This window comes from Eschscholzia californica, unplaced genomic scaffold (assembly GCF_041429995.1).
Source record: "Eschscholzia californica isolate CP2 unplaced genomic scaffold, dmEscCali1.0.p SCAF_6, whole genome shotgun sequence".
Taxonomy (NCBI): domain Eukaryota; kingdom Viridiplantae; phylum Streptophyta; class Magnoliopsida; order Ranunculales; family Papaveraceae; genus Eschscholzia; species Eschscholzia californica.
The window spans coordinates 21,205,210-21,232,629 of NW_028238483.1; the positions used below are offsets into that span (position 1 = coordinate 21,205,210).

General features: G+C 35.9%; 5 protein-coding genes across 10 annotated transcripts; 3 read left to right on the forward strand and 2 right to left on the reverse strand.

Annotated features, from left to right (window-relative positions):
- Positions 1-785: 785 nt before the first annotated feature.
- LOC147532407 (S-adenosyl-L-methionine-dependent methyltransferases superfamily protein) lies at positions 786-6,966 on the reverse strand. 4 transcript variants are annotated; one of them, XR_015227186.1, is made up of 12 exons: positions 6,586-6,966; positions 6,082-6,162; positions 4,949-5,027; positions 3,591-3,732; positions 3,391-3,460; positions 3,237-3,301; positions 3,061-3,139; positions 2,237-2,324; positions 1,940-2,004; positions 1,737-1,826; positions 1,107-1,339; positions 786-822 (listed from the first exon to the last, which is right to left on the reverse strand). XR_015227186.1 is itself a non-coding variant. In XM_086645214.1 (11 exons), the coding sequence occupies exons 1-11, from the start codon at positions 6,736-6,738 to the stop codon at positions 1,226-1,228; spliced, it is 1,026 nt and encodes a 341-aa protein (XP_086501340.1). In that variant the 5' UTR covers positions 6,739-6,928; the 3' UTR covers positions 1,030-1,225. The 4 variants fall into 4 exon arrangements, 2 of the variants coding, with proteins under 2 accessions (XP_086501340.1, XP_086501341.1); XM_086645214.1 differs by lacking the exon at positions 786-822 and having other exon boundaries at positions 1,030-1,339; positions 6,586-6,928; XR_015227187.1 differs by lacking the exons at positions 3,237-3,301; positions 3,391-3,460 and having other exon boundaries at positions 6,586-6,928.
- A 24-nt stretch (positions 6,967-6,990) lies between these two features.
- Positions 6,991-14,071, forward strand: LOC147532408 (Thioredoxin family protein). 3 transcript variants are annotated; one of them, XM_086645213.1, is made up of 11 exons: positions 6,991-7,618; positions 8,296-8,334; positions 8,675-8,795; positions 9,041-9,102; positions 9,269-9,336; positions 9,662-9,711; positions 10,428-10,497; positions 10,616-10,739; positions 11,185-11,301; positions 12,347-12,491; positions 12,695-14,071. In XM_086645213.1, exons 1-10 carry the CDS (start codon positions 7,322-7,324, stop codon positions 12,443-12,445), a joined length of 1,047 nt encoding a protein of 348 aa, XP_086501339.1. In that variant the 5' UTR covers positions 6,991-7,321; the 3' UTR covers positions 12,446-12,491; positions 12,695-14,071. The 3 variants fall into 3 exon arrangements, with proteins under 3 accessions (XP_086501339.1, XP_086501337.1, XP_086501336.1); XM_086645211.1 differs by having other exon boundaries at positions 13,708-14,071; XM_086645210.1 differs by having other exon boundaries at positions 12,347-14,071.
- Positions 13,030-14,071, forward strand: LOC147532409 (uncharacterized). The gene is made up of 2 exons (XM_086645216.1): positions 13,030-13,572; positions 13,682-14,071. Exons 1-2 carry the CDS (start codon positions 13,030-13,032, stop codon positions 13,721-13,723), a joined length of 585 nt encoding a protein of 194 aa, XP_086501342.1. The 3' UTR covers positions 13,724-14,071.
- A 1,331-nt stretch (positions 14,072-15,402) lies between these two features.
- Positions 15,403-18,114, forward strand: LOC147532410 (ras-related protein RABD1-like). Its single transcript, XM_086645217.1, has 8 exons — positions 15,403-15,590; positions 15,669-15,741; positions 15,833-15,880; positions 15,974-16,021; positions 16,212-16,283; positions 16,872-17,027; positions 17,247-17,350; positions 17,869-18,114. Exons 1-8 carry the CDS (start codon positions 15,577-15,579, stop codon positions 17,960-17,962), a joined length of 609 nt encoding a protein of 202 aa, XP_086501343.1. The 5' UTR covers positions 15,403-15,576; the 3' UTR covers positions 17,963-18,114.
- Positions 18,115-19,590: 1,476 nt separating this feature from the next.
- On the reverse strand, positions 19,591-21,777 carry LOC147532411 (ras-related protein RABA2a-like). The gene is made up of 2 exons (XM_086645218.1): positions 21,289-21,777; positions 19,591-20,302 (listed from the first exon to the last, which is right to left on the reverse strand). The coding sequence occupies exons 1-2, from the start codon at positions 21,451-21,453 to the stop codon at positions 19,817-19,819; spliced, it is 651 nt and encodes a 216-aa protein (XP_086501344.1). The 5' UTR covers positions 21,454-21,777; the 3' UTR covers positions 19,591-19,816.
- Positions 21,778-27,420: the final 5,643 nt, after the last annotated feature.

Consider the following 27,420-nt stretch of genomic DNA (forward strand, 5'->3'; position numbering starts at 1 on the left):
TCTTTCGTAGAGCATACTTTTAGCGCCATAGTTTTCGGTTGAGCTAATGAAGATGAAGATGGAGAAAATTTTTTGTTGTTTTTTCTCGTTTTCTTATTTTGAGATGAATATGAAGATGTGAAGAATTGAAGAGAGATTTGTCAAAAGTGGGAAGTTCAAAATTGTTCTCTTATTGTAAACCAACTGTCAATTTGAAAGTATCTATAATTCTCATTGTAGGACTAATTGTTGTGATTTTTCTGGCTTTTGTGTTCATAGTTAAACTAAGTTCTTGTTTAATTTCTTCGTGAAGTGTTCATTGTTTCTTCTGACGGGGATCTAAGAATGGATGGATCATGTGGTTGTTTTTCCTATTAGAGTCTTTACTTTTCTTATTCGTTCCAATAGGAGTTTGAAAACAAACCATTTTTAGACAATTAGAATTAGAACCCTGGTAGGTAACCAAGCATCAACCTTAAGCAAAATCTATCGCAAAAAAGAGCACAAAAGAGAGTATAGCATACTAGCAGGACTCAAACTCACCAATCGTGCGTTGATGGGCAAGACTCACCTTCCGCTTACCAGTCTAGTAGTTATAGTAAGGATGAGAAGTCGTATGTCGTAGAAGGGAAGTTTTCTGGTGTCTGGATAATGAGTTAGAGAAAGAGAGAGCTGAAGAGAGACATAGTACTTCACTGGTAGCATCGAATCAATGTCGAACTGCACTTGGCGGACTTACCATTCCAGCAGGCGACTCTTGAATAATTTTTGTGACGCCCAATTTAGTCTAGTATGCTTCTATGAACTTTTCAAAATCTTGGTGTCTCTAAATCAAAATGAACTCTTGAAGTTTTCAAAATCTAGTATGCCCAATACTAGTCTAGTCTAGTATGACTCTTGAAGTTTTCTGGTGTCTTGGATAATTTTCAATTTTTCCAGGCTCTCCACTCTCCCAAAGAGAAGATGAAAGTATAGGTAGAAGTAATAACGATGTCAAATTCATAAGATCAAGAGAAATTATAAAAGAAATAAACAATAAGAAAAGAACAGTTTATTAAACAATGAACTCACTTCAACCATTAGCTCATGTCATTGCCAAAAAGTAACTAGGACTAAACAAATAAAACTCAATAGAGAGTGAGTTTATTACACAGTGCGAAACCGAATTAGCTGCCTATTGTGCTTTTTAGTTTGAAACAAAACGATAAATTAAAACTCAACCAGGAGGATGAGGGAGAAGAGATCTTTAATTAGAACCACCGAATTGCTTTTGTATATCTGTGAATGATACAGTAGCTGAGCCTCTCTTTTTCGCTTTCTGCTGCGACGAATGTTCTTTCCACCCTGTCATGTATATTACCTACATTCCAAACAAATAGTACGTTCATAGCTGGCAATGCTGATTATAAACAAAGGAAGAAGGCAAATTAGATATAGACCAAGGTGGTGTCTTTTTTCCTCATTATCTAAATTTGCCCCGTATGAATCAAATAAACCTATTATCAACCCGAATGAACATTTTGAAATATGGCTAGAATCGATTCAGAACTCAAATCAGTTTTCAAATTTGACTTAGACAACCCAACTGTTTTTCTTTATCTTTTTTCTATCAAAGATTGATTATATGCGAAAAAGGGGAACCCCAAATATCAATTTAGTGAATTCGAATAAATAATACTAATTAGTTTAAATTAATAAGGAAAAATATCATGTTGATCTTTACTAATGTGTGAATGAAAAATAAAACATCCACTCACCTGGAAAGTTGCAGGGACGGTACCATCCTCAGCTCCAAATAACGATTGATACACAGCCGCGGTTGCTAAGGCGGTTTCTCTCTTTAAAATCTACGTCCGTTTTTTTAGAGATAACACGGAATTAAAACCTCCAAAGTTGGAGAGAGAGTTTCATGGTTATACATGCACAGAGAGATATAATGAACATGATAAACTAGACTCACGTTGTTCCTTTGCATAAGAGCGTTTGTTTCACCCATTGCACGAAGATGTTCGATCAGGTCCAGGGCTTGAACAAATAAAAACATTATTAGGTTCTGTGGATCAAACAATATTACAATGGTCACCAACTCACCATCATATGGTGTGCTAGTGTCGGAATTGACTAAACGATGAAAATGTTACACATGAGAAGAGGACAAAATAACAAATTGCAAACATATATATATATATATTGTTCTATTACGCGCCCTTTCTCTGTGGAGCTAGAATGAGAAAGTTGATAGAAATAAAACACTCACCGCTGTCATATCTAACAGTGTATTCATCGACATCAACACCCGGGAGTGCAAAGCCTGCCCTGGTCAAAAGATTGCCAGCATCTCTCACCTAACAAGATAAGCAAACAAGTAAACTAAATTTGGAAACAGTTGATAACAGAATAAAGACTAATAAAACTAGTTTTAAGCCATCCAACCTATTGGATAATGAGGTTAATCACTACTTAACACAAACTATTTTGAGATATAAGGAAGTTTATGTTTATATGTATTAGCTTCGGCGATCTAAATGCTTTAATTGAAGAAGCTTAACTATATGATGGAGAAGGTATATGCATACACATCTCAATATATGTAGATCAAGATATACCTTTCTCATCATGGCTTCCGAACTGGAAGAACACGATATTGCCATAGAAATAGAAACCTAACTAAGAGGTCATTCGATTTCAAACTTGTATAGAGAAACCAAGCTTCAAAGGGAAAACTTTTTTAAAAGAACCCAAATCTTTAAGTTGTCGGAACCAGATGGAAAATATTATCTAACTCTAAGCCATAGGTTGGACCTTGGGCTTTATTATTTGAAGCTATTGGAGAAAAACTAGAAGACTTTTATGTTCCTTTGAGGAGAAGAACCAACATGAATGTCAGGAAATGTTTTAGAGGCAACTTCTGTACTTGTATATTACTTGGACTGGACACCAATTTTTTGTGTTATTATGGGCCAGACATGGATTTTCTTTGGCAGTTCTGGAGTTTTGGGCAAATTCCTCTTGAAGTCGAAATAATTTCTAACTCGGTTCCTACTTACTACCGCTATACGAACTCGAAAGGGAAGTACATACTTGCGCCAAAGGAGATAATCGTGGGCTAATGCCTCCTTCTCGTTCCATATGTGCGATAGTGCATGCTATCCTTAACTCCCTGATTCCCAAACCCAATCACAAGGTAATAAGAAAACTGTCCCGCATCAGGAAAGGCTAAATATTCAAAGTACGTTGCAGAGAATAGATCAAACGACTTTAATGTCTCTCCACCAAGAATTGATGCCAGAAATAGGCCATCGGGCTTCAACCCCAATCTGCACTGTCATGAAAGATTTGGCTGTAAGTGTTCAAATATTCGTAGCTGACAATAGAAAAAGAATTCAACTTTGGGTTTATGGGAATCTGTACTTGTATCATCGCTCCTGGAAGATCATTTGTCCAATGGAGTCCCAAACAACTTATCACCAGATCTAGAGAGCTTTACAAGTAAAAGTTGCAACAAATTCCGGTTATACATCATGCATTATAGAGAAACACAATAAGAATAGAAACAAATCTTAATCTACTTGTATTCCTACTTCATTTAGTTAAACAAAGTTTGAGCACACCTTTCTTGTATTGGCAAAAACTCTTCATCGCCGACCACAAAAGATGTTTCTATGTTCTCATTAGAAAATTTTGGCTCAGCATCTTTACATCGTTTAACCATGTCATAAGATGTGTCCATCATGACGAGCTTCTCAATACCACCTGAAACCAGAATTGAGGTGTGTTAACTTCTAAAGTATTGCAACAAAAAAAAACTTCTGAAGTACAACTCATAAGGGTGGCGTAAATTTTATGTACAACGTGTACCTTGGTTCAAAAGGATGCATGACTAAGAAGAAAAATTGTATGGACATCTTTTTGCCCGAAAAATCTTACGGACATTGACATGACTGTAGTGTCTAAACCTAGACATACACTTCATATTCTTTCTATTGTTAAAATAAAAACTTAAAGATGTGTCTTTAGAAAGAAGCACAACCAAGAAAACGACACCTCTGGCATGACACTTTAAAATATAAATTATTCAAAATAGCCATCTTTGAGCTATTATTGCTGAATCAGTGTTTCAGGACCAATTTTCAAGATTGTCAGTATTTCCACTCTCTACCCAAAAGAAAAGAAAACGTTCAAAAATAAATAAAGCTTAGCTGTAAAAGATCATTTAACCGAACTAAGCAACTTAAATTTCAATCAGGAAGAGCCATACTGGGGCAACTAGAGTATATAACGAGTGCACCTCAAACCCCTTTATGGGTCCAATCCAACTCCTAGCTGATCTGGCTTACGTGGTCACGAAGTTTAGTCATATAATCCAGTAAGTGTAACATTTGACTCCAAGCATGTGATGAGAAATAACAATTAATATTGGAGGGTGAGCCATGAACAAATTTGACAAAAGTACAAATTCATGACAAAGCTATCACTTATATGATTGGCCCTTGTGTGAAATATAAGCGGCTCAGATTACATTCACAATCACCATAGCTTTTAGTTTAGAGTCATAGGTCGAAATTCCATCAAACCGTATCATTTCACGAATATCGAAGGAGATTATGCAAAACATAGTGAGACGATTAGAACCTTGTTCTTCATTTGTTAGTTAGAAACATGAGGAGACACGTGGAAGAGAGAAGGAAACCTTGCATACCTTCCAAAGGAAGAAAGATAAAAGGTCAATAGCAAAGTTATGGATTTATTTGAGAGGAATCTCGAACAGTCAACTAATACGAAGCAACAACCTGCCACAACCATTTCAGCTAAGAAGGGATCTCGACAAGGATATAGTCATGAATGACCATTCTCCGACAACTAGATGCATGAACAGTTCATACAAACAGAAACTAAATGACATCAAATTGATGAACAGAGCCAAACTAAGAGATAGTAAGAACGAAGTAAACTGAGAACAATCTCTCACCACGCCCACGTAATAAACGCCTAACAGCTTCCAATGATCCCCCCATACATAATGCTGTAGGAAACGTCTTTTTGCAGTCCTGCAAAAGAAAGTCCCTTATTAGACGTCTCAACACTTCTGAACTGCGGAGCTAGTAACACTGAGACAAATGCAAGCTTGCTTCTGACTTCATGTACTCCAGAGTAAAGTTTGAAGGTGGACCCTTTTCTCTCATACTTCCCCTGAATCATATATATTTGTTGGTTTTCATATGTACCAAGGAACAATTAAAGAAGCGAAATGGAACTTTTTTCCTTAAGACATCTTCCCTGGACCAGGAAACTAGGATTTTGAGATCTGGTACCTTCTGTCTAACATATCCTAAACAAAGATATTCCAACTCCTCAGTGTAAATCATTTAGTCGTACTAGTAGAGACTATACCATATGGGAACAAAATATTATTAGGTTATGGATATGGCCTTCAATATCGAACACTTATCCACTAAGGTCCGGAATTGTGCAGATTTTCGTGACAAAAATGGCAGCAAAAGAAAAGATATACAACGAAACAATCACACTGAGAAAAAAAACCTTGCAGCCATATCGCAGGAGCTCTTGATTTCAGCATAATTTGTTTTCCTACTACCCACAATTAGATGATACCTAGTGTGCTAAATCGGATAAATGGGCACATATATCAAACTACATGCGACTTCGGGAAACTTATAACTTCTGAAACCTCAGCAATACCATGTATATTGACTCTAAAATGTCATCTTGCTGAATATCTGATTTCTTCAGAAGGTAGCTCTAATAAGTAATGAATGTGTCCTTATTGAACCAAATTATGTCAATTATGAATGAATTAGCGCAAAACTTCATAATGCCTGTATCAACTAGTTTAGTAACTTCTTCTAACTCATTTTATCTGGTTAAGTTCCAAACTTCTAATTATATCTGATAAATAGTATACCACCACAAAACAAAGGAAACGACAAATGCTGAGTCGGGGCCCTATACATATCACTCAATAGATAATACTGCCATGGATAAAAATATAGTAAAAATATAAGCTTTGGGCAAAAACCCCTCTAGGTTTAATTATAACAAATCCATTGAACAATCGAAACACCGAAAATAAGATTGAGTTACCTCTAACCGATCCAACATGTTTTCAGCAACAGTATCGACAAATGGATCTTTAGGGTGCATCAACCATGCAGCTCGGTCACGCTGATAAGAAAGATAAGGCAACATTTTAACTCGTGACGAAAGCAATTGAACTATATGGATCCCCTTAACCCTGCCGGAAGCAAATGAACTATGTGGTTGAATTCAATTAGGTTGGATTTGGGTAAATAATAGCTTATACTGAACCAGAAAAATTCCATTTAATGGATAAATTTGATAGAATCAACCTTAAGAAATGGTACTTGTAAATTTCATAAGTAATTAACATACAAATTTTGGAGCAATTTCACTTTAACAAACTCGTTATAACGAAAACAACCCAAAACCCTAATGACATATAAAAACAGAATTTTTTTGTTAAATAGCAAAAGAATTGTATAAGATTAACAAAAATTGAAGCGTTAATTGTGTTGATAGATGAAACAAAAACTAGAGAGAGAGAGAGAGAGGGTGGGGAGGCTTAACTTGTTTACGTTTGAAATGACGATCGAAGATCTTAAGCCGAGAAGTCTGATCTCCACTGTTTGTACAAAACGGAGCAGCTGACACTCGCCTGAGAACTACAGACATTAATCCCGCCACCGACCTTGATGATGATGATGATGATGAACCTCTCATTTTATCTAGTAATTGAGATTTTTTCCTTTTGACCTGTTTCTTATAGTTCGTCTTCTCTGACCTTTAAATTTCAAGCCTTCCTTGCTCAGAAGTTGTGAAACTAGTTCAGAGAGAAAGAGAGAAAGAGGTTAACACCGCCGTACTGCCTCCATTAGAGTTTAGACCCACTCACCCACTTACCGGATCTAGGGCCGGACCGAGTATAGACCCGCCCTCCCATAGTCCTTGACTCCTTGTTGGGGGTGGGAGTGGGAACGTGACATCACATAGCTCACAAGAGTGCTCGGAGCCTGTGTTTTATATAGGTGTACTCTCAAATTTAGTAAGTATACCGAGACAAAACTCCGTACCTGTGAGCTTAGACATGGAGTGGTAAAAGCGGAGATAATATCCATACTCTGCTAAGACTTTGAGTATCACAGGAAAACAGATAGTCAGTACCCACACATATTCCTGCTGCCGGCACACACTCATTTCTGAAACCTTCCAAAATCTCTCTCTAGATTATATTTTGTGTGCGACAGACAATTTATCTTATCATTCATTCCCCTCCTCACACAAGGCAAGGCAAGGCAAAGCAAGCATGTCGTTGCATCTAACATACTTGCAACCTCTCCATTACCAACCAGAGCCACAATCTCACTACCTCACCAAGAGTTTTCCATGTAAAAGAACCAAATTCTTACCTGGGTCTTCCAGAAATTTCACTTATCTGAACTTGTATTCTTCTAAAAGTACCAAAATTCAAGCAAAATCTTCAAATACAGACCCAAATACTACTACCCAAATCTTGAAGGAGGACAATACAGTAACCCCAAATGGAGGCAGCTCAACAACTAGTCTCTTGTCCTTTCTCTGTCCACTTCTCAAAGTATTTTCTGTAAGTTCTTTTTCACTCTTTAATGGCATTTTTTTGCTGTTTATTCAAATTGTCTTGTTCTTAACTAATTCTATCCCATATATCTCAGTTTGGGTTTAGAAAGTCTTGATCTTACTTCTTAGACCTATCACTTTGTACTATTCAAACTTTTAGATTCCAAAGCAAAATATGATCAAAGCATAACAATGAAAATTGAATTAACTTCAAAAATTTGAGTTAGAAAGTTTCAAATCTTGAGATATTTTTGTTTTTGTATATAGTTTATTGTTTACTAATAGTTTAGTATATACAACCTGAAACAAAACTTGAGATTTGGTTGTTTGAGGGTTTTTGTGAAGATAATACAGGTTCCAATTTCGAAATGCTTACTAGTTCCTCAGTTCCAAATGATCCATTAAAGTGGGTGATAGGTTACATTCTAATCATGTAGAGGCTGTTGTTAATATATCCCGGAATCAAAATATTACGAATTAGTAGAGAACAAAACCAATAACCCTTGTTTGGAGTGGTCGCAGACTTGGTTTCTGCCCTCCCGTTCGAGGCATTACAGTTTTCATACTCCCTTAAAAGGTATGCTGACCAATACCAAAAGAAAAGAAAAAGAAGGTAGCAGAGTCACGATTTATGATGAAATAATGCATTTTTTAACATCGGTGTGCTTGTTGATATGATTATAGGGAGGAGATCCTTCTGAAGAGCGTAACAGTTTTATAGAGGTAAGCTCCTCTTTTTATATAAGTTTTGTGCAACGAAATTGTATTTATTTTGCTTTAATTGGTGTATGTCTCCGACTTTCTTTGAACACGCATGGAATATTTTTTTTCCTTTGTCGAAATGAAGCATGTGTATCTGTATTGTATCCATTTTAGACTATGCAATCATGATAAGAATTTGTCAAAATCAGTAAACGACAATGCGGAAAGAGAATTCTACTAGCCGTTTCTCTTACCATTTTGTAGGATATAGTATTATCGTTCTTAGAAACTTGTTGTAGAAGGGGCTTCAAATTTCTTACAAATTCCTTTCTTTGGTTCTCCGTTTCTCAAACAAGAATAGGTAGGAACATCTTCCTTATCTACATTGACGAGATTTCCGTGGGGATCAAGATCCCAAACTTCAACTATCCAGGACGTTCCAAGAAAAGACCCTCCAAAGCCCTTGCAACTTTTTGAATTCGGTAAGTTGTTCTAGTTTGCATATTGATGATCTAGGAATCGAGTAAATAGCTCTAGTATATCCTATCGGAAATAGGATTGACTATGGATTCGAGCCATAGCACATGGTTTCATAAAGTCCGTATGTTTTCCCCGATCTGAAGTTCATAAACATGTTGTAGTTTTAATTCTTGAAAACCGTATTTTGAGTTCTGAAAGCCAAAACAACTGACATGGTTGAATGAGCTAAGTTTTTTTTTGTGAACAGAGGCATGCCCTTTTTGCAGAAGAGTTCGAGAGGCTGTAACTGAGCTCGATCTTTCGCTAGAGGTGTGAATGATGGCATTAGAAATTTCAAGATTTTAGGTGTTTATCCGTTTATTCTTTGTATCTATGTTCTTGATCTTCTTTGTTTGAAACTTTGGATGACACATGTCTTTGATTTTTCTTTTTTTCTTCTTGATTTTCGTATTCTTGAAATTGATCGGTTTGTCAGGTTTATCCTTGCCCAAAAGGTTCGTTGAGACATAGGGAAATGGTCAGGCAAATCGGTGGTAAGGAGCAGTAAGTAGTATTCTTGTGTTATTTCTCGTTTTGAGCTTGTCAAACAGTTAAAGTGACCTTTACTCTCTCCTTACGAACTCATGATCAATGTGACCTTCTACCTAGTCTACCCAATCTGACCTGTAAAAATATTTATGGGTCATCATTTTTTTCCTAATGTATTTTTAAAAAGAGTTACTTCATTTTTTGTTATCGGATAACAACGAGCCCTTGACCTAGTTAATAATATGTGGAGGTCATCATGTTCTTAGAATTTTAATTTTCTTGTTCGTGCCTTACATTTGAATTTTTCTGTGTTTAATAAGCTTCTTTGTCTCTTTCGCAGGTTCCCTTTCATTGTCGACCCAAATACTGGTATTTCAATGTATGAAAGTGGTAAGTGATCATGTTCAACTAATTATATTTCTATATACTTCGGGTTCTCTATTTTTTAAACAATTGATTTACTTAAGGTAGTTGTCGCTGAAGTATGAAAACAGGCTTCTGAAGGCATTATGCAGTTAAGTTTGAAAATATCTCACAATTGAAAAACAAAGTGAATCACCAATCACAAGTCCCAACGCGAACTTCCCGACTTCCTTTTGAACTCGATGAAACAATGAAAGCATCCAAATTCCAAAATCTCAAGGCATTTCAGGGCGAAGTATTGACATCGGACCAAATAATATTTTTATTGCTAACTTTGACTCATTTCGTTCATATTCCAAAACGATTTCTTGCTTAAAGGGGACTATAGACCAAAACTCGTACATGACTAGACTTTTGGCTAAAAAAGTTACTTCTATGGTCTTTAGGTCAACATCCTTTATATGCTACCGTGTCTATGCTAAAAGAATGAGAAGTATATAATTACTTTCTTGATGCATATTGATGTGTCCAAACTCCAAAGAGGATGTGTAGTGGGGACACAGTCAAGGTCGGGCTCAGGCTTTAGATCAGTTCCACGATGCCCCCTCACATCACTGTTCTAGACTTCTCCTTTTCATTTTTTATTTAGTTTCTCTGATGTACTTTTCGCCTCATACTAAATTGGCACTATATCGGCTTAAATATAAATAACCAGTATCACCGTATCTATTTGACATCTTTAGGTGATATCGTGAAGTACCTTTTTCAACAATATGGTCAAGGAAGAAGTCCCTCTGCTGGGCTCTTGGAAAGGTACTATTAGTTATTTAGTTTTTGTATTTGAATGATCTTGAATTATGCACTCTACCCTGATTCACATCTGAATATTTTCATTGAGAACTAAGAGCAACGATATCTCTCATTGATACAGCACACTTTTCACCGGATGGATGCCAACTCTTCTTCGTGCAGGCAGAGGGATGACATTGTGGAAAAGAGCTCAACAAGAACCACCACCTGAAAAGTTTGAACTTTTCTCTTATGAAAATAACCCGGTAATACTATTTTTTTGTTCTTTTGAAGAATAGCTCATAACATTCTTGTATAGAATAAAATAAAGAATCAAAAACAAAAATGGGGCTTGCTTCCATCACGATAAGCGAAGAGTTGACACTATTTGCTATAATTATTATTAATTCAGGCCTAAACAGTTAGAGTTTTTATCGCGTAGAGCTGTATAGGAGTCGTATGTGGCTCATTAATTACAGTGTATGTTTTGTAGCCGAATCAGCTAATTGTTCCAGATTTAGTTGCCTGTCGATCTATGCTTGTATTCTTTATTCTCACTGGCCAAATAATGCTATTTTAACTTCAATTCTTACACTTGTGGGAACTGAGAATAAGATTCGTAAACAAAAACACAACTAGATGCACTAGTCTATATCAAGACTACAGTTTTACTTAATACTGAACCAGTATCTCACTTTCCTTCTCTTGCAGTATGCACGGATTGTTCGTGAGGCACTCTGTGAGTTGGAGCTTCCTTACATCCTCAAAAATGTGGGAGAAGGGTCATCCAGATCCAAGTTATTATTGGAGAAATCTGGTTCAAATGAGGTAACTCCTTGATCACCTATATACTGACATGTAATGAAATGTCGACAAATTTTGGCGGAAATTTGCGAAATATTTCGGAAATTTAGATTAGGTGCATGAAATCACACTTACAACTATTCTGTGCATAGTTTCCGTCGACGTGAGGGAAATTTCAACCGACATTGTTGGGAATTCCGACTGAAATTGTCGGAAATTTCCACCGACATGATTAAAATTTTGACGGACATGATGAAAATCTAGCAAAAAATCAAGAGAAAGTAAAACTAAGAACATATCTCCTTCCTTCATCTTTTTCATGTTCATTCTCTTCTTGATTTCTGATAGATATCTCTTGATTTATGTTTTTAAATCAATTTGATTGATTTAACCCCCCGACCTAACTGCCTAAATTGATTCTATCTTAGTAACACCCCTTATATAACTGAGTCATTGACGATACCTTCTCAAGCTAACAGAGTTTGTTAACTATTCACTACATTGTCAGTGAGAAATCTTATCTTTTGGATGTCATTTCAAGAAGTCATTCAATTTACCCCCGGACGTAACTGTGTAGTTTTTGATACCCCTCAGACTAATAGATTCGATTAATCCGTTATATACATCATTTTTTTGCTTCATTATGGTTTAATAATCTTGTTACATTCAATTTCATCGTATTTCTATCATTTCCATGGATTTGTAAAATTTCCACACTACCCGAAATACTTTCCATTTCCGGACAGACCGCAATGTCCATCGAAACCGAATGTTTGTTCCTTGATACTGACCTCCTAAAATGCCCAAAGGCACTTCAGGATTAACACTAGTCGGATGAAATTCTATCGACCACATTCATGTATTGCCTTATGGAACCAAAACCTATCAAAAATATTGGTTTTGAATAACCGGCCCACATCAGCTGAGAATTCACATGGTTTGCTATTATGGCTTCTCAAAGTACTACCTGAATAATGTGAATCTGCTACTAAATGCTTAATCTGGGTATTTATGAACTTTAACCATGATAATACTGTGAAATAAGAATAATGTACATTTTTTCTTTCAGGTTCCATATCTTATAGATCCAAATACGGGCACTCAAATGGGGGATTACAAAAAGATCCTATCGTATTTGTTTCAAACATATTCTGACGTGGAGCAATAGCTGTTGCTGGACTTTTTGCCTCGGTTTGGACACGCTCGATCCTGAGGTACAAGTGGTCACATATTCATACCCCGTACATAATATCGATATATTTTCAACATTAAGTTGTGACTTTGTTCTACATCTTATAATTACGAAATTTCAAATTTTCGACTTCGATGGTATCTCTCTCTCTCTCTCTCTCTCTCTCATCCTGAGCTTATAACCACCAAATAACAGGCTAACAGAATTTTAACTGTCTTCTAACAGATTTCTCTAACTGCCAATTGCACTTCTGAATTGTCTCATCCTGAGCTTATAACTGTCAAATAACAGACTCTAACAGATCTTAAGTCTTCTAATAGATTTGTATAACTGCCAAGTAGATCCTCTCTCTCTCTCTCTCTCTCTCTCTCTACCCTCTCTCTTTCTTATATATATTAACAGGCACTGGAACATAAGATAACATTCACTCTTTCTTTTTCCTTCCCATCAAGCTCTGCTATTAGATTACTTAAGTTCTTGTTTCTCATTCAAGATTCTCGAAAAAACCTCCTCATTTTTTTTGACTTCTCTTTAACTCTTGCTCTCTGGATTTGACAACAATGGGATCACGCTTTGATGTTGTGCTTTACTTGAATCACGATCTTGAAAAAATGGTTCAGAAATACCGTGAAACACTCGCAACTGATGGTATCAGCAACAAACTCATCGAAGAAATTGAATATCGACCAAGCATCACTCTCTTTTCACAGTTTGGTCCACTAGAATTCTACCCTTTTAATCTCTTCGCAATCAAAGATGATTTCAATTCCAGCAAAACTAGTAGATTTCCAATAACATTTTCTTCCATTGGATCATTCTCAAAGGATCAAGAAGGTTATGAAGATGATTCTATCTTTCTTGGGGTTACACCTTCAGTTCCTCTGTTATCTGTTCAGTCAAAGATTATCGATGCAGTAAAAGTTTATCAGCATTTTATCCCTGAAAAGTATACACCAGATTCATGGATTCCCCACATCCCTATCGCAACAGCTATCCCTGATCATGATCATATGGAAAAAGGTTTTCGTTGTGCTTTGGATAAAATTAATTTGCCGATTACTGGGTTTGCAGAGGAAATTGACGTGGTCGAACGTAGATTGAAGGTATAATCAGAAGTCTTTCGAGAACTTTAGATTAGGGCTTTATCGAGATTGAGAGATTCTTTACAAATTGTTTCTATTAGAAGCGTTATATGATTTTGTGTTCTTTCAGTATCTGAATGAAGATTTCTTACTCAGAAATTTACAAGTCTGAAGTCGTTAAATGACGTTTAAAGCACTGGATGATCTTTCACACTCTCGTCTCGATCATTAACTGAAGCTCAATCGATTCTTGATGCTGGTTCTTGCTCCTCTGTCTTAGTTTTTGTAATCGAGTTCTCTTTGGTGTCATTACTTTTATGGTTCGAGTTTTAATGATTTTAGGATATAACAAGTTTTAGAGTCTGGTCAGTCTTGATTTTTGCACTTCCATTCTAAGAATGAACTGCCATTTTCTTCACGTTGTTCTGCTTTTTTTAATGTTCTTGAATACTGTTAAAATCTTAATTACTCGTGTGGTCTTGCTTGTTAACATCTCAAGTGAATGAATAGTTTACTGCAACTCTTAGCTTCTTTCGATTGTTTTCTTTTGATTTAGGCCTTTTTAAAGCTGCCTTTTATTCTTCGAACCCAATTTTATATTCTCAAACATAAACAAACGAAGGCGGGGAATAGTGTTTCCTAACGGGTTGTGGCGTGTCCGACACGCCATGGACCCACTTGGCACTGCCCATTAACAAGCTGTAGTGTGCAATTGTCAGACCCCAAAGGTAGTCCATGGCCATGGCACGGGCGAAGGTCACGTCACAGCTCACGGACACCTCCATAGCTCCATTGGTAAACTCTAGCACGTACATATACTGAGAACATAAACATGAGAGTTTGTGCTCTGTTGTTTGATTGCAAGAAAGTATTTGCCTCCCATATGTTAATCCGAGGCACGGAGCTGCCACTTCTTTGTGTTCATCTGATTTGACCTTAGTTTGAACATCCTACAGATTCGTCTGACAGTCTAAGTATGGTCTATGAGTTTATCGAAGAAAGCGATAGAGATGGATAGATGATAATCATACAGACCTACATCTGTCTTCTACATAAAATGATTATTTAAGGTACTGAGCAAACTCTGAATAAAGTTTAAAAAGCTAATAGTTGGAATGTATCCAAGAAGTGTGTAAGATAAAATTTCATGAAACATCAAAATAACTGCGAGTCCTTCCGTCTAGGGGTCTATGAGTTTAATGTAACCCACTAAACTTTATCACCCAAATTCAGACCATTGAAAACTTTGTGATCGTATGACTAAACTGGGTATAATCCAAAAACGAATTCACTCTTATAGAATCTTCAAGGGAACAAAGTGAGGGGAGAAAATCCAAGTTGTACTGAAAAGAGGAGTGGGTGGTTCATTGAGAGGATTGTCACTAAGTTAAAAAGGAGTAGTTGATTCATTTTAATTTAGAAATGTTAGATGTTATTAAAGAGTTTTCTGGTAACAGACCAAAGTTTCCAAACGGAACGGAAATGAGATTTATAGATACGACTTATGATCGAATCCTCGAAACCAAGAAATGAAGTTTCGGTTTCTACGAAAATTTCGGTAAACATGGAACTAGCAATAAATGACCGAAACATTTCAAAATTTATTTCCTTAACAAGACATTGTTCAGAGACACTTAGTTAAATTCGGTTACGATGGCAGTTTAGGTAAGCATGAAAATGGAAAATGGAAAAGTTTCCGTCATTTCGACTGAAATATTTCGAAATTTAATTTGTTGCTCAAAATCGACGTGTTTCAATGGTTAACAAAAGGAGGATCACATATGGATGTCAAAAGTAAGAGGGAGTTTTCTACAAGCAAAACACTAAGTTTGGACTGAACCAGAAAATCAATCGAAAAACAGGTGGAAATCGAATCGTGGCATCGTGTAAAACAAAGAGAAGTCAATGAAGCTTTTGAATTTATTTTGACTAGTACAAGGGGGACCTATTTCTTTCTCATTCAAACCCTAAAAAGTAGACGAAAAACTTCCCCCAAATCTACCAATTTCCGTCAAATTTCCAAAAATGAGCAACGAATAGTAAGATTTCAAACTCATTTCATTTATCTCTCTAGTTTTTCCAATTTTTAACTGATTTTCCGCCATTTATTTGAACAGCGATTACCTTTTCAAGCTTCTCTTAATCGGAGACTCATCTGTCGGAAAATCGTGTCTTCTTCTCCGATTTGCTGTAAGTTTTACTGTAATTTCCATGGTAGAAAAGACACTATCAATGATAGATGACTCCTAGTTTAACAATAATACTTCATTTTCATTTTCAGGATGATTCGTATGTTGATAGCTATATCAGTACGATCGGAGTCGATTTCGTAAGTTTCTTGATATTTTTTTTTGGTATTTTTCGATTTGAGTTGTTAATTATTTAATAGTAATTGTTATTCTTCAAATCTGTGAATATGTAGAAAATCAGAACAGTGGAACTAGATGGGAAGACGATCAAGCTTCAGATTGTGAGTTATAATTATAACTAGACCTATTTTTAGAGCTTTCCATTTATATCTATATTTTGTTAGATTCTATACCAATTCTTGTTAATCTCAAGTTTAGGTGTACTCATTTCTTGATGAAGCTCAATTATTGTTATACTGAATGTTGGGCACTTTTCTAACTTTTGGTGCCTTCTTTTTTCTCTCTCTTTAGTGGGATACGGCAGGGCAGGAGCGGTTCAGGACTATAACCAGCAGTTATTACCGAGGGGCGCATGGAATCATTGTAAGAGATTCTACTTTCAGGCTTTCGGCTAATCCTTTTATAATGTCAAGTGATTTTTTTTCTTTCTTTCATATCCTTGTAAAGGGTGCATTTGATGCAAATTCTTAAAGTTAATCAATTGCATAATGAAGTTGAATAGACAACCGTTGGTTAGGTCTCCTAAACAGTTACCGAAATATCTCCTAATATGAAAATATAGAAAAATGTTTCTAGTCTAAGAAAATGGAAGTAACAAAAGTAGATATCTTCTAACACTGATGCTTAAAACTATTCTCGTACTATAATTTCCAACACCATTTAATTCTCTTGTAGCCTAAATCGTTTTGAGTTATCTAACATTTATGTTGACAACGTGTGGGTTCTCATTTGCTTACGTGCTTATTGCTTAACAAGTAAGCACCTAGGAGAACAAAAGACTAATATGTTTACCATAATGAAATCGGAGAATTAGATTTTTTACGTGGACGAAATTAATGTTTTGGTGCTATGAAGAGAATGTATTTTATATACTCCCATATAATTATCAATATGCAAATTCAAGTTTTTTTTTAAATTATCAGACATGTACTGATGTTTGAGATTTTGCAGATTGTCTACGATGTTACTGAGGCGGAGAGTTTCAACAATGTCAAACAGTGGTTGAATGAGATCGATAGATATGCAAATGATAGTGTTTGCAAGCTTCTTGTTGGTAACAAATGCGATTTGGTCGAGAACAAGGTCGTGGATACAGAGACAGCAAAGGTAACACCCTATTCAGTCTTATGTGCCTGCATCCACTTATTCATCAATTCCTTTAGGTGTCCAAGCTGTATTTGTTAATTTATTTTTTCATTTTCGGAATTACTCCCGTCAATTTCGTGACAAAAACTTTATAGAAAGCTAATCTGCTATTGCATGGTACATTCTTTCATATATCTATGTTTTCTGTAATAACGTGATTCTTCTGTACTATGTCTATAGGCATTTGCTGACGAGCTTGGGATCCCCTTTCTTGAGACTAGTGCCAAAGACTCGATAAACGTTGAGCAAGCTTTCTTAACCATGGCTGGCGAGATTAAGAAAAGGTAAAACCACCAACTTTCATCTTTCGTACTCACCGAAGCTTTAGATTAGGTGCCATTTACTTCTGCATGTTGGGTCTTTAGGAATGACATGTATTTCCTTGGTGGCTCTTGGATTTCTCAACCACACAAATCATTCCGGTGGAAAATAGATTTATGATTTTTGGCACATATGTTACAAGTCCTTCCTGGATTTCCACTCATGGATCAGTGAATGATGAGATCCCCTCTCTGACTTTTTTTTAAAGTCAGATCTGAAATCTGACTCGAGGTATGAACCGACTCGAGCCAGACTTCAGAATGTTTGTTCTTGTCTGATTCGTGATGTCTGACTCATCTGAATGGCTGATTTGAGCTGATTTTGGAGTCACTTGGGTCAGACTATTGAGATTCAGAAAACGAGAAAGAACCAAATACCACCTAAGCATTTTTCTCTTTTGGGCATGCAGTTGAGCTTACGTGTGCATTACATTTTTCTCACTCTAGTTTTTGTTAATATTTTCTTGTTTCGTATCTTGCAGAATGGGAAACCAACCAAGCGCCGACAAGAAAGCAACAAACACTGTTCAAATGAAGGGACAACCAATTGAGCAGAAAAGCAACTGTTGTGGTTAACCTTGCCTTGCTTTTACCACCTCTTTTATACTATGGTAACCTTAGAAATCTTGATACTGTTTTTCAGTTTCTTGTATGGGATCTATGATGACTTGCTAAAAGTGAAATTTGACCATTTTGGTAATGAAACTTGAAATGAACAAGTTTAGAAATTTTCCTCGTCATACACATTTTTACCATGTTTGGCGCCATTATGTAAACTCTTGGCTACAAGTGATTGTTCGACTACTTGTGATACGATACACCCACATTTTACAAGTCTAAACTACTGTTAACATTTGAATCACATCTCATATGCAAAGTTTAAGCTATTTATCTGGAGTGAGAATTGGGCCGGGTTGGGTATGTGGGCTCACTAGGCTTGTGTGTAGGGGTGGGAAAAAGATCCGGAAGACCGCTATCCGACCCGTTTGACCGAGATAAAAAGTGTCCATGGACACCCGATGGTCATAACGGTCAGTGTCCGACCGGCCCGAAAGAATTGGCGGACGGTCACGGTCAAAATTCCATGTCGAAGGACCGACCGCTAACCGACCGCTAACCGACCGGTACGAGTGACCGAATAGTTTGACCGACTAAACTGTCCTCATGTCTAGAAGTTGACCGTTGAATTTTATAGACATATTAATATATGATGATCGTTGGCTATAGTCATATAGTCCTCTGGAAGACCAAACATTAGTGCATGACTTAATTATATCTTGTCAAATGATGATCAGCTGTGTTTTTTTCTTTTTTATATTTACTTTTGATTTCTTGGCTAAACATCTTCGTTTGTAAGTAATTTTGTTTGTGGTAATAAAAATAAAGTTCTGAATTAAGTAAATTTATTGGAAAGTCCGGACCGAGACCGTCCGGTGTCCGACTGGACCGGTAAAATAAACGGTCTTGGACGGTCAATGGACAAAGAATTCTTGAGAGTGACCCTCCGAGTCCGCCCGAGTAAATAGGTGGTCACCAACAGTTTATGTCCGAGTCGACCGGTTCGATGAAGTTAGAGTCCGGTACCGACCGGTCCGGACCGATTCCCACCCCTACTTGTGTGTCGGTTCAGGACCATCAGGTAAGGCAAGCTGTTGGGCCACCTGCCACATTTGGACCTCAGGTATCTGTACCTGCGGTGAATCTGACCAAACGGATTTGTTGTGGGCTCAGTGCCTAAGATCCCAACTGTTTTCCTTTATTCATTAGAAAAGCAAGTGGACCATGTACGGACCATTTGGGTTACTCGGAAGAGCGAGAACAGATACATCTACGGGCCAGGTGAGAGTTGACATGTTCTATGAGTCGCCCTTAGAGGGATGACTAGGTTTCAATGTGGAGGTAAAGATAGTCTCTTTTCTCTTCCTTTTCCTGTACCAGGACTGTATTTATGGTCTTCGAACCACAGGGGATTCTAGTGTTCTCGCCTCCCAGAATCAAGAAAGGAATTGAGGCATAGTTGCAGTCCTCGAAATAGGCATGATCTAGTTGATGTTCAAAAAATGATTTCTTTTGAACGATTTCGGGTTGCAACTTTTGTGCTTTATTATTCTTGATTCAGTAACCGGGTTAGGGCTATGTATTATGGAAGCAGAAGCACGGCTTACGAATGTGAAAAGGGAAAATGGAAAAGAGAAGCAGCCTAGTGAGCACAACTTCAATTGCTTAACATCAATTCATAATTCTACAAGAAAAAAATGTACGGAAATCAACTTAAAAATAAGCAACAACTCATTCTTATAAAAAAAATGAAAATAGCAAGCCCCAAACAAACCGAATGAAGAAAGAAGAATCAACGAAAACAAAAGTTCGAAAAAGAAAGAACTGAACAACATTAACACAAAAACAAAATGAGATAAATCGTCACCTCTCTTAAGATGTTGAACAACACGATTTGTTCGTATTAACCTGATCAGATCCTGTAACAACAATATTCTTTCCTTCTTTAATATTGTTTTCTTTCGGTTCTTCTTTAGAGAGAGACTTTTTACTTATCTTTCGATAAATTTCACCTAGAATAGTTTGAAAAGCTTTTTCAACATTTGTTGCTTCAAGTGCTGATGTTTCAATGAAAGACAAACCTTCTTTCTCAGCAAAACTCTGTCCATCTTCTGTTGAAACTCCTCGAAGGTGACCTAAATCAGTTTTGTTTCCAATCAACATGATGACGATATTGGAATCAGCGTGTTCTCTTAGTTCTTTTAACCACCGAGAGATGTTTTCGAATGTTGTTGGTTTAGTCACATCGAAAACCATTAGAGCTCCGAGTGCTCCTCGATAGTAAGCACTTGTTATTGCTCTGTATCTTTCTTGGCCTGCTGTATCCCATACCTGTGCTTTTATTGTCTTACCTTCTACCTGATTCACAAAGGGGAACAAAATTATTTTGATATAGTTTGTCTTTGCTACAATGAGGGAAGGGATTTGAGCAAGGGTCATGGATATAAGGCAATAAAATAAGAGAAAAAGAATACAAGAAGAGAGATATGCCACCAATATGTGATATATCACTCTGTCATCATGTGATCAATTATTTCTCCCCACTCCCACATGTCCTAACAAAATAAACCATGCAAACAAAAATATATAGATGCCAAGGCCTGTTTTTTCCAACTTAAGCCACTCTTCTAACTTACAATTCCATAAACACCTATAAAGCGAATAATTTTACGACCATTTAGTTGATATATTACCATCGATGTTAGGACCATTTGGTTGATATATTACCATCGATGACTCTGTCGACCAATATCGTTGGTGGAGATAAAAAATGAGAATGTCTCTCTGTCCAGTCATTGTCCCGGCTGAATTATGTATCCGGATAGGATTTTGAGAGAAAAAGCGTTTTATTTTTGTTCTCTAAATCTTGACCGGTCGCAAGTTCTGATCGGAATTCAGCCGGGATAGTGGTGAGACAGACCGTTGCACAAAAAATACCATGTTACTGTAAGAGTGGCGTCTAAGTTTAAAACAAATAATTGGTATACCTTTTGTCACCCACGTTAGTAGTGGATCAACATAATTTGACTAGTCCTACTTTATTACATTCTTGAAGATCCAATTGAATTTCATTCAAAAAAGAAGGAAAAAAGGTAGAATATACTGTTTTGTCAGCTAAACCGTCGGATTTATCATTTTGATCAAAAGTTGTGATCAAAATCGACATCATTCTTCATTCTCATTCTCAATTACACTAATCAAAGCTATAGATCGTGACAATTTTGAGTTGTTCCAATAAATTTTAATCCAGATCTCAATAGTAAATCACAATTGAATATCAGATCTATAAGTTAATAAGAACAAAATCAAATAATTTATGATGAGATCAAGATATATAAGCTTACTTGAAGAGTTCGAGTAGCGAATTCAACTCCAATTGTTGATTTTGATTCTAAAGAGAATTCATTACGAGTAAATCTAGAGAGAATATTTGATTTACCAACTCCTGAGTCTCCGATCAGTACAGCTTTGAATAGATAATCGTACTCATCGTCTGGTCTTCTCGACATTTGAATTTGATCGGAACTTTTCTCTTTTTATAAGTTTATAATTTAGGAAAGAAAGTAATGAATTCAGATCCTTTTGCTTTGGTTATTGATTTTGAATTTTAGGGTTTGTCGTTAAGGGTGGAATTGAAGTGAGGAGTAAGGACTTGGGAGTTGAGAGAGGGTAAAGTGAAGAAGATGAAGAAGGAGAAGGAGAAGGAGAAAGAGAGTGGAAACAGGAAAGAAACTGAATTTTCTCTTTGGAGTCAGTTGCATTTTAAGGTGGTGTGGACATATCTTAATTGACTAGAATACCCCTAATAATTTGAAAAAATCAGCCTCTTTTCATCTCTTCCCCATGTGTGGCAACCACCCATTTGTGGCAAAGTGTTTCAGTGTGGTTGTGGACATAAGTCGATATGGCGGTGTGATTGGTTGGAGACATTTGAAATGTCTCAAATATCTGTTTATTCATTTAGGGAATTTCAATATCCAAATATATGTGTTATTGGTTTGGAACTTTTCACATGTCTTCTAATGTCTCAGTCATTCTTTTGAGACACGGGATTAACATTTCAAGATATTTTATTTTTTTGTATCTCTGTCTGGACCCTCAGTTTCATGCCTTTAAAGAAACGAAGCGATGTGTCTTTCTTTGATATCAAATATGAGGTGTAAGAATTACTTACATATTCATGAGTTGTGGTTTACGTTTGTCCTACCTTCTTTGAAATCATGTGTTATTTCTCTAGTACAATAAGACTAAAAATTTGTTTTTATTAGGGTTTTTTGAGCTTACCCCCTCACTATTAATTGGTAATTGAGTTTACCCCCTTCAGTAATTGGTAATTGAGATTACTCCCTTGAATTTAGATTTTTTGTCAAAGCTACTAAGGTTATGTTTGGTATGTGATAATAAAATCAGAAAGTAAATAATATATAAAGAAAATCAATCTTTACTAATCATATTCCTGACCAAATCAAACAATAAAATCAATCTTTACCAAATCATATTGTCTGTGTTTGATTTTGATATTGAGTTTATCAAAGGAAGTAGTAATTCACTACCTGATTTCTTGACTCGTGAATTTTTACAGGGTCATGAGCAAGAAGTCTGATAATGGAAAAGGGAAAGCTAAATTGGCAGTTTCTCCCTCAAGCGCAAGTTCTCAGTCTTATAAGACTATGATTGTTAAAACAACGGAACAGCTTAAAGCTGAAGCCTTAAAGGCGACTCCTAAGGAGTTAAAATTAAGAGAAGATGCTTATTTAGCAGCAATTCAGTCTAATCAGACTAATGAATATATCTATCCATATATTCCTTACACTACTATATGGATAGCTCCTATTGAGCTAAAATACGCTCATCTTTCTCCAGTTGAAGCTTCATCCTTTTACCTTAGGGAATCAGCAGACCCATTCCTTTATCCTAAGGAATACAATTTTTACTGCGCAATCCTGCAAGTAACTCAATCAGTGGATTTTGATTCTGTCATAAGGTCAGGCGCAGAATGGGCTTATTCTAAAGCCTTTATTAAGAAAGTTGTTACCCCTGAAAATTGGCAGGGCGATTTATTCAAATATCATGAAATACCCAGAGCCGGAAGAAGAGAATTAGATAAATATTGGTTTAACTACTTCGACTACATTAAAGCCTGGGAAGGAGCCTTCTGTTATGAGAATAGACTAAAGAAACACAGTTGGTTCCTCCAATTTCGTGATTTCAACACCACTAATCTTCCACAGTGGTTCATCAAATGGTTTTACACTTGGGGATCACACCCTATAATTTTCCCCGACAAAGTTAGAAATATATTTGATGATTTTATTAAATCAAACCCATCATTAAAAAATCCCGAGCTTATCTTTGCAGCTCATTACCAGGTCCCATGGATAGCTAGATGGGACGTTGTTATTGCGAATTGTCCTATTAAAAAATTTGAGATAACAGTCTCTCATATCCCTTATTTGGGAAGAAGAATTCTCATTAAATGGTGGGATAAATTCGAATTCTTTAAGGATTCGAAATTTTCTGAAAAAGGAATTGTCTCATTTGAACCAGCACCTCCACCAAAAGCTCCTAAAAAGGATGTCTCAGAACTTCTCAAGGAACTGCTCGCTTCATCCTCAAAGTCAGACCTAAAGAAGCAGTTGAAAGAAATTTTAATCAACTCATCTGATGAAGATGACGAAGGAGACGATATTGAAGATGATGACTCTATGCAAGATTCCCAGGACCCATTTGCATAAAAGTCTAAATCTCAATTATGATCGCTTTTATTAAAGTGAAGCATTTTGTCAAAAGAAGGATATTTTTATAATTCACACTTTAAGGTGTCGGCATAAAATGCCAGTTATCTTTTGTAAAGGAACATGCATTAGCAGTACTAATAACCTGGCGATGGGGCCCAATGAGCACCCGGGGTTACTTTTACCAGCAATAATGCATAAAGGAAGAGATTCCTTTACAAAAACAATTGTAATACGTCATTGCTTATGTATTTTGTTTTGTTGTTTTGTAAGTGCTCCATCTATATAAGGAGACTTAGTTTATTTGTAAGATCACCTTGTAACATAACAATAAAAAACTTTGAATAATATTCTCCTTCTCCACCATCACTTTTCTTCTTCCCTACTTTCATCTTCATTCATTCTTCCACTAACTTTCTTCCACTAACTTTCTTTCTTCCATGATCCTGTATAGATTGGTATCAGAGCCAAGTGCGTAGGGAGGTATGTAGTATATTAGTTTCATTTATGTTTTTGTTTTAATCTTTGTTTAGTTTATATCATAGTATTAGTTTCATTTATGTTTTTGTTTTAATCTTTATTTTAAGTGTTTAAGTTAAATTTCTTTAAATACTATTATACTTATTAAGTCTTGAAGAGTAACTTTGGTGAACTAAAGCATTTTTGTCCTGTGAAACCCGGGTTTCACCCTAAGTCGCGTAGCCTGGAATTCCCGTGTTAGCCGGTGAAGGCGTTTTAAGGGATTGGCATAAAGCGTTGACAGTGATCAGGGCAAATATGCTCGGGCTAACCAGAGCCATGTCTAAAAGACAAGATAAGGCTAATAGTAGCTATAATAAAGAAATTTTGTTAAAAGAAAATTTTGAAAAATCTTTACAAAACTGGAATTTACCAGTTCAAAGTTCTGTTTATAAACAGAAAGGAACTTTTGAATTCACCTCTGATTATATCGTAAAGACTGTAGAAGAGGCTATACCCTTAACTGAGGGTTACAACTCATTCCAACTGTTGTCAAAAAATTTGATTGATAAACATAGACAACAACAATACAAATTCTTGCATATTGGGTTAATTCAAGTAGGTTTGAAACCTGCTACCCGTTTAGGCTTAAACACGTCCGCAATTATTTGTGTACGTGATAAAAGGCACAACAAATTTCATGACTCATTACTTGGAATAGTGGAGTCTAGTCTTTGTGACGGACCCATATTCTTTTCGTGTTTTCCAAATTTTACTCTGTCATTAAACGACCCCACAATTATGCACTCTCTTTGCCTTGACATTAAATCTGATGGATTTAATATGATGCAAGGAGCTGAAAACATAATCCTTATTTACAGGATTCAGTATAAAGTTATGAACACTGTAGTACCCAAGATGAAAAACATTTTACAAGATCAAAAGGGGTCTACTACTTTGTTTATAACCAATTTAGAAAAAAGTAATTTAAAGGTCCCAAAAACGATCACATGGGATCAGGTTAATTTACCTGAAAACTGGATACTTGAAAAGGCTAATGAGCCTGTTAAAAAAGATAACCGTGAACTCGAAGAAATCAAAGAGTTCCCTGACGGTGATGTTGAAATTGTCTTCTCTAATCAGAGAATTGCAAGGCTAAAATTGGAAAGCCTAAACAACAAAGTTATTCCAGGTAGAAGTTCTACTTCGTCAGTTCCAACAACTAATTTTGAAAAAATTTCTGGAACAAAATTTACCTCTGACGGAGTAAACCAACCTGAATATAGGGTTAATTTACCCACTTCTGAAATTAATAGTGAAAGAACATCCCCCACTCCTTCTGATATGGGTTATTATAGCCTTTCGCCTATAACGATCCATGAAGAAGAAAAATTCAAATTTAAATTTCCTTTTAGGGGACTTCCAAAAGAATTATTTTATTCCAAAGAAAACAAATTTAAGAGAACATGGTTTTTCCTTGCAAAAGACTCTAAGAGTCATGAAAAATGGTTTTCTCGCTATAAAAGATTTTTAATAAAAAATGGAGAAGTTATTGATTTCTTCATTTTTATGGAACAATGTTATGAAAAATTTCCTGACTTCAAGGATCAAGATTTCATATTTTCTCTTGAAGCTTCTTATAAGAATTTTATTGCTAAAAATGGAAAAGTTTTTAGGAGTGTTCATCCTCCTGAAACCCAATTAGCAATAAGAATCAACAACGAAGAAGTTGTAGCAACTCCTTACAGGAAAAGCGACAACATTGAGGCTGTTGTTGAACAAAACAATTTTACAAATTTAACTCTCAGAACAATGGGAGATCAATTAAATAGAATTGAGAAAAATATTGATTTTGAAAAACAAGAAAAGGCTTCAAATGTTTCTAAAATTTCAGAAACTACTTTTGAAGAAAAGGTTTTATTCAAACCAATGAGTTCTGAAAACTTTGATTTCAAAATGGATCCTCAGAATTCTGAAATGGTTGATGAGATTATAAAAAGATTAAAAAATCTTGGAATTAAAGACAATGAATGTGCTCCTCTAGAGACACATGAGTCAGATTATAATTCTGACGCTTCTTATGATGAAGCAGAAAATTCTTCAAAAACAGAAGATAAGATCAATCTTCTGGAGAATATGTTCTTATCAGAACAAAAAAATAATAATGAAAATAAATTTCAAGTAAATAAGCTTGCATCTTCCTACAAAAAGAAAATGGCTTATAATATTCCTGCAAAGCCCTATTATCATAGGCCTACACCTGTAGACCTTCAATTAGAACAACATGATGAATTCATGACTGTTCAATTTGATGGAAAATCCATTAATGAATGGAATATAGATGGCATGTCAGAATACCAAATACAAACGGTATTGCACTACATGACTATGTATGCAACTGCTTGTAAAGCACATGGTAATTCTGATCAAAATATTGCCAAAGCCTTAAGTCAAGGATTTACTGGTCAATTGAAAGGATGGTGGGATTTCTACCTTCCTGAAGAAGCCAAAATACATATTTCACAGGCTGTTAAAACAGAAGTTAGAGACAATCAGCCTGTACAAGTTACAGATTGTGTCAATACACTTCTGTATACAATAGCAAAACATTTTATTGGCACTACATCATTGCTTATTGATAGATCTCAAGAGCAGCTGATGAATTTAAAATGTCAGAACTTATCTCAGTTCAAATGGTATAAAGACGTATTCTTTTCAAAAGTCTTCACCAGACATGATAGTCAAAATGATTTTTGGAAAGAGAAGTTCTTATCAGGACTACCCCATTTCTTTGCGGAAAAAATACGCAATCGTATTAAGCAAAGACACAATGGAATTATTCCTTATTCCGAATACACTTATGGGGATTTAGCCTCAGAAGTGGTTGCTGAAGGCATTAATTTATGCAATGAAATAAAATTGCATAGACAAATCCAAAAGGAGAAAGTCCTTGGCAAAAGAATTATAGGGGACTTTTGTGAGCAAATTGGCTTACCACCTATTGGAACCTCTATCGAAAATAGAGGGAGAAGGACCAATAAGGTCTATACCAAGCAGAAATATTTTCCCAAACAGAAAAAGAAAAAAAATTTTAGAGGAAAGAAAAGGAAGTCTGAACCTGAGAATAATTCTCGGCAAAAGACTATCCCGGTCTGCTGGAAATGCCAGAAACCTGGCCACTACGCTAATAAGTGTAGAATGAAAAAGAAAATCAATAGCCTGAATATTGATGAAGGCCTTAAGAGGTCACTTGAAAAATTACTTCTTAATGAAGAAGGAAAA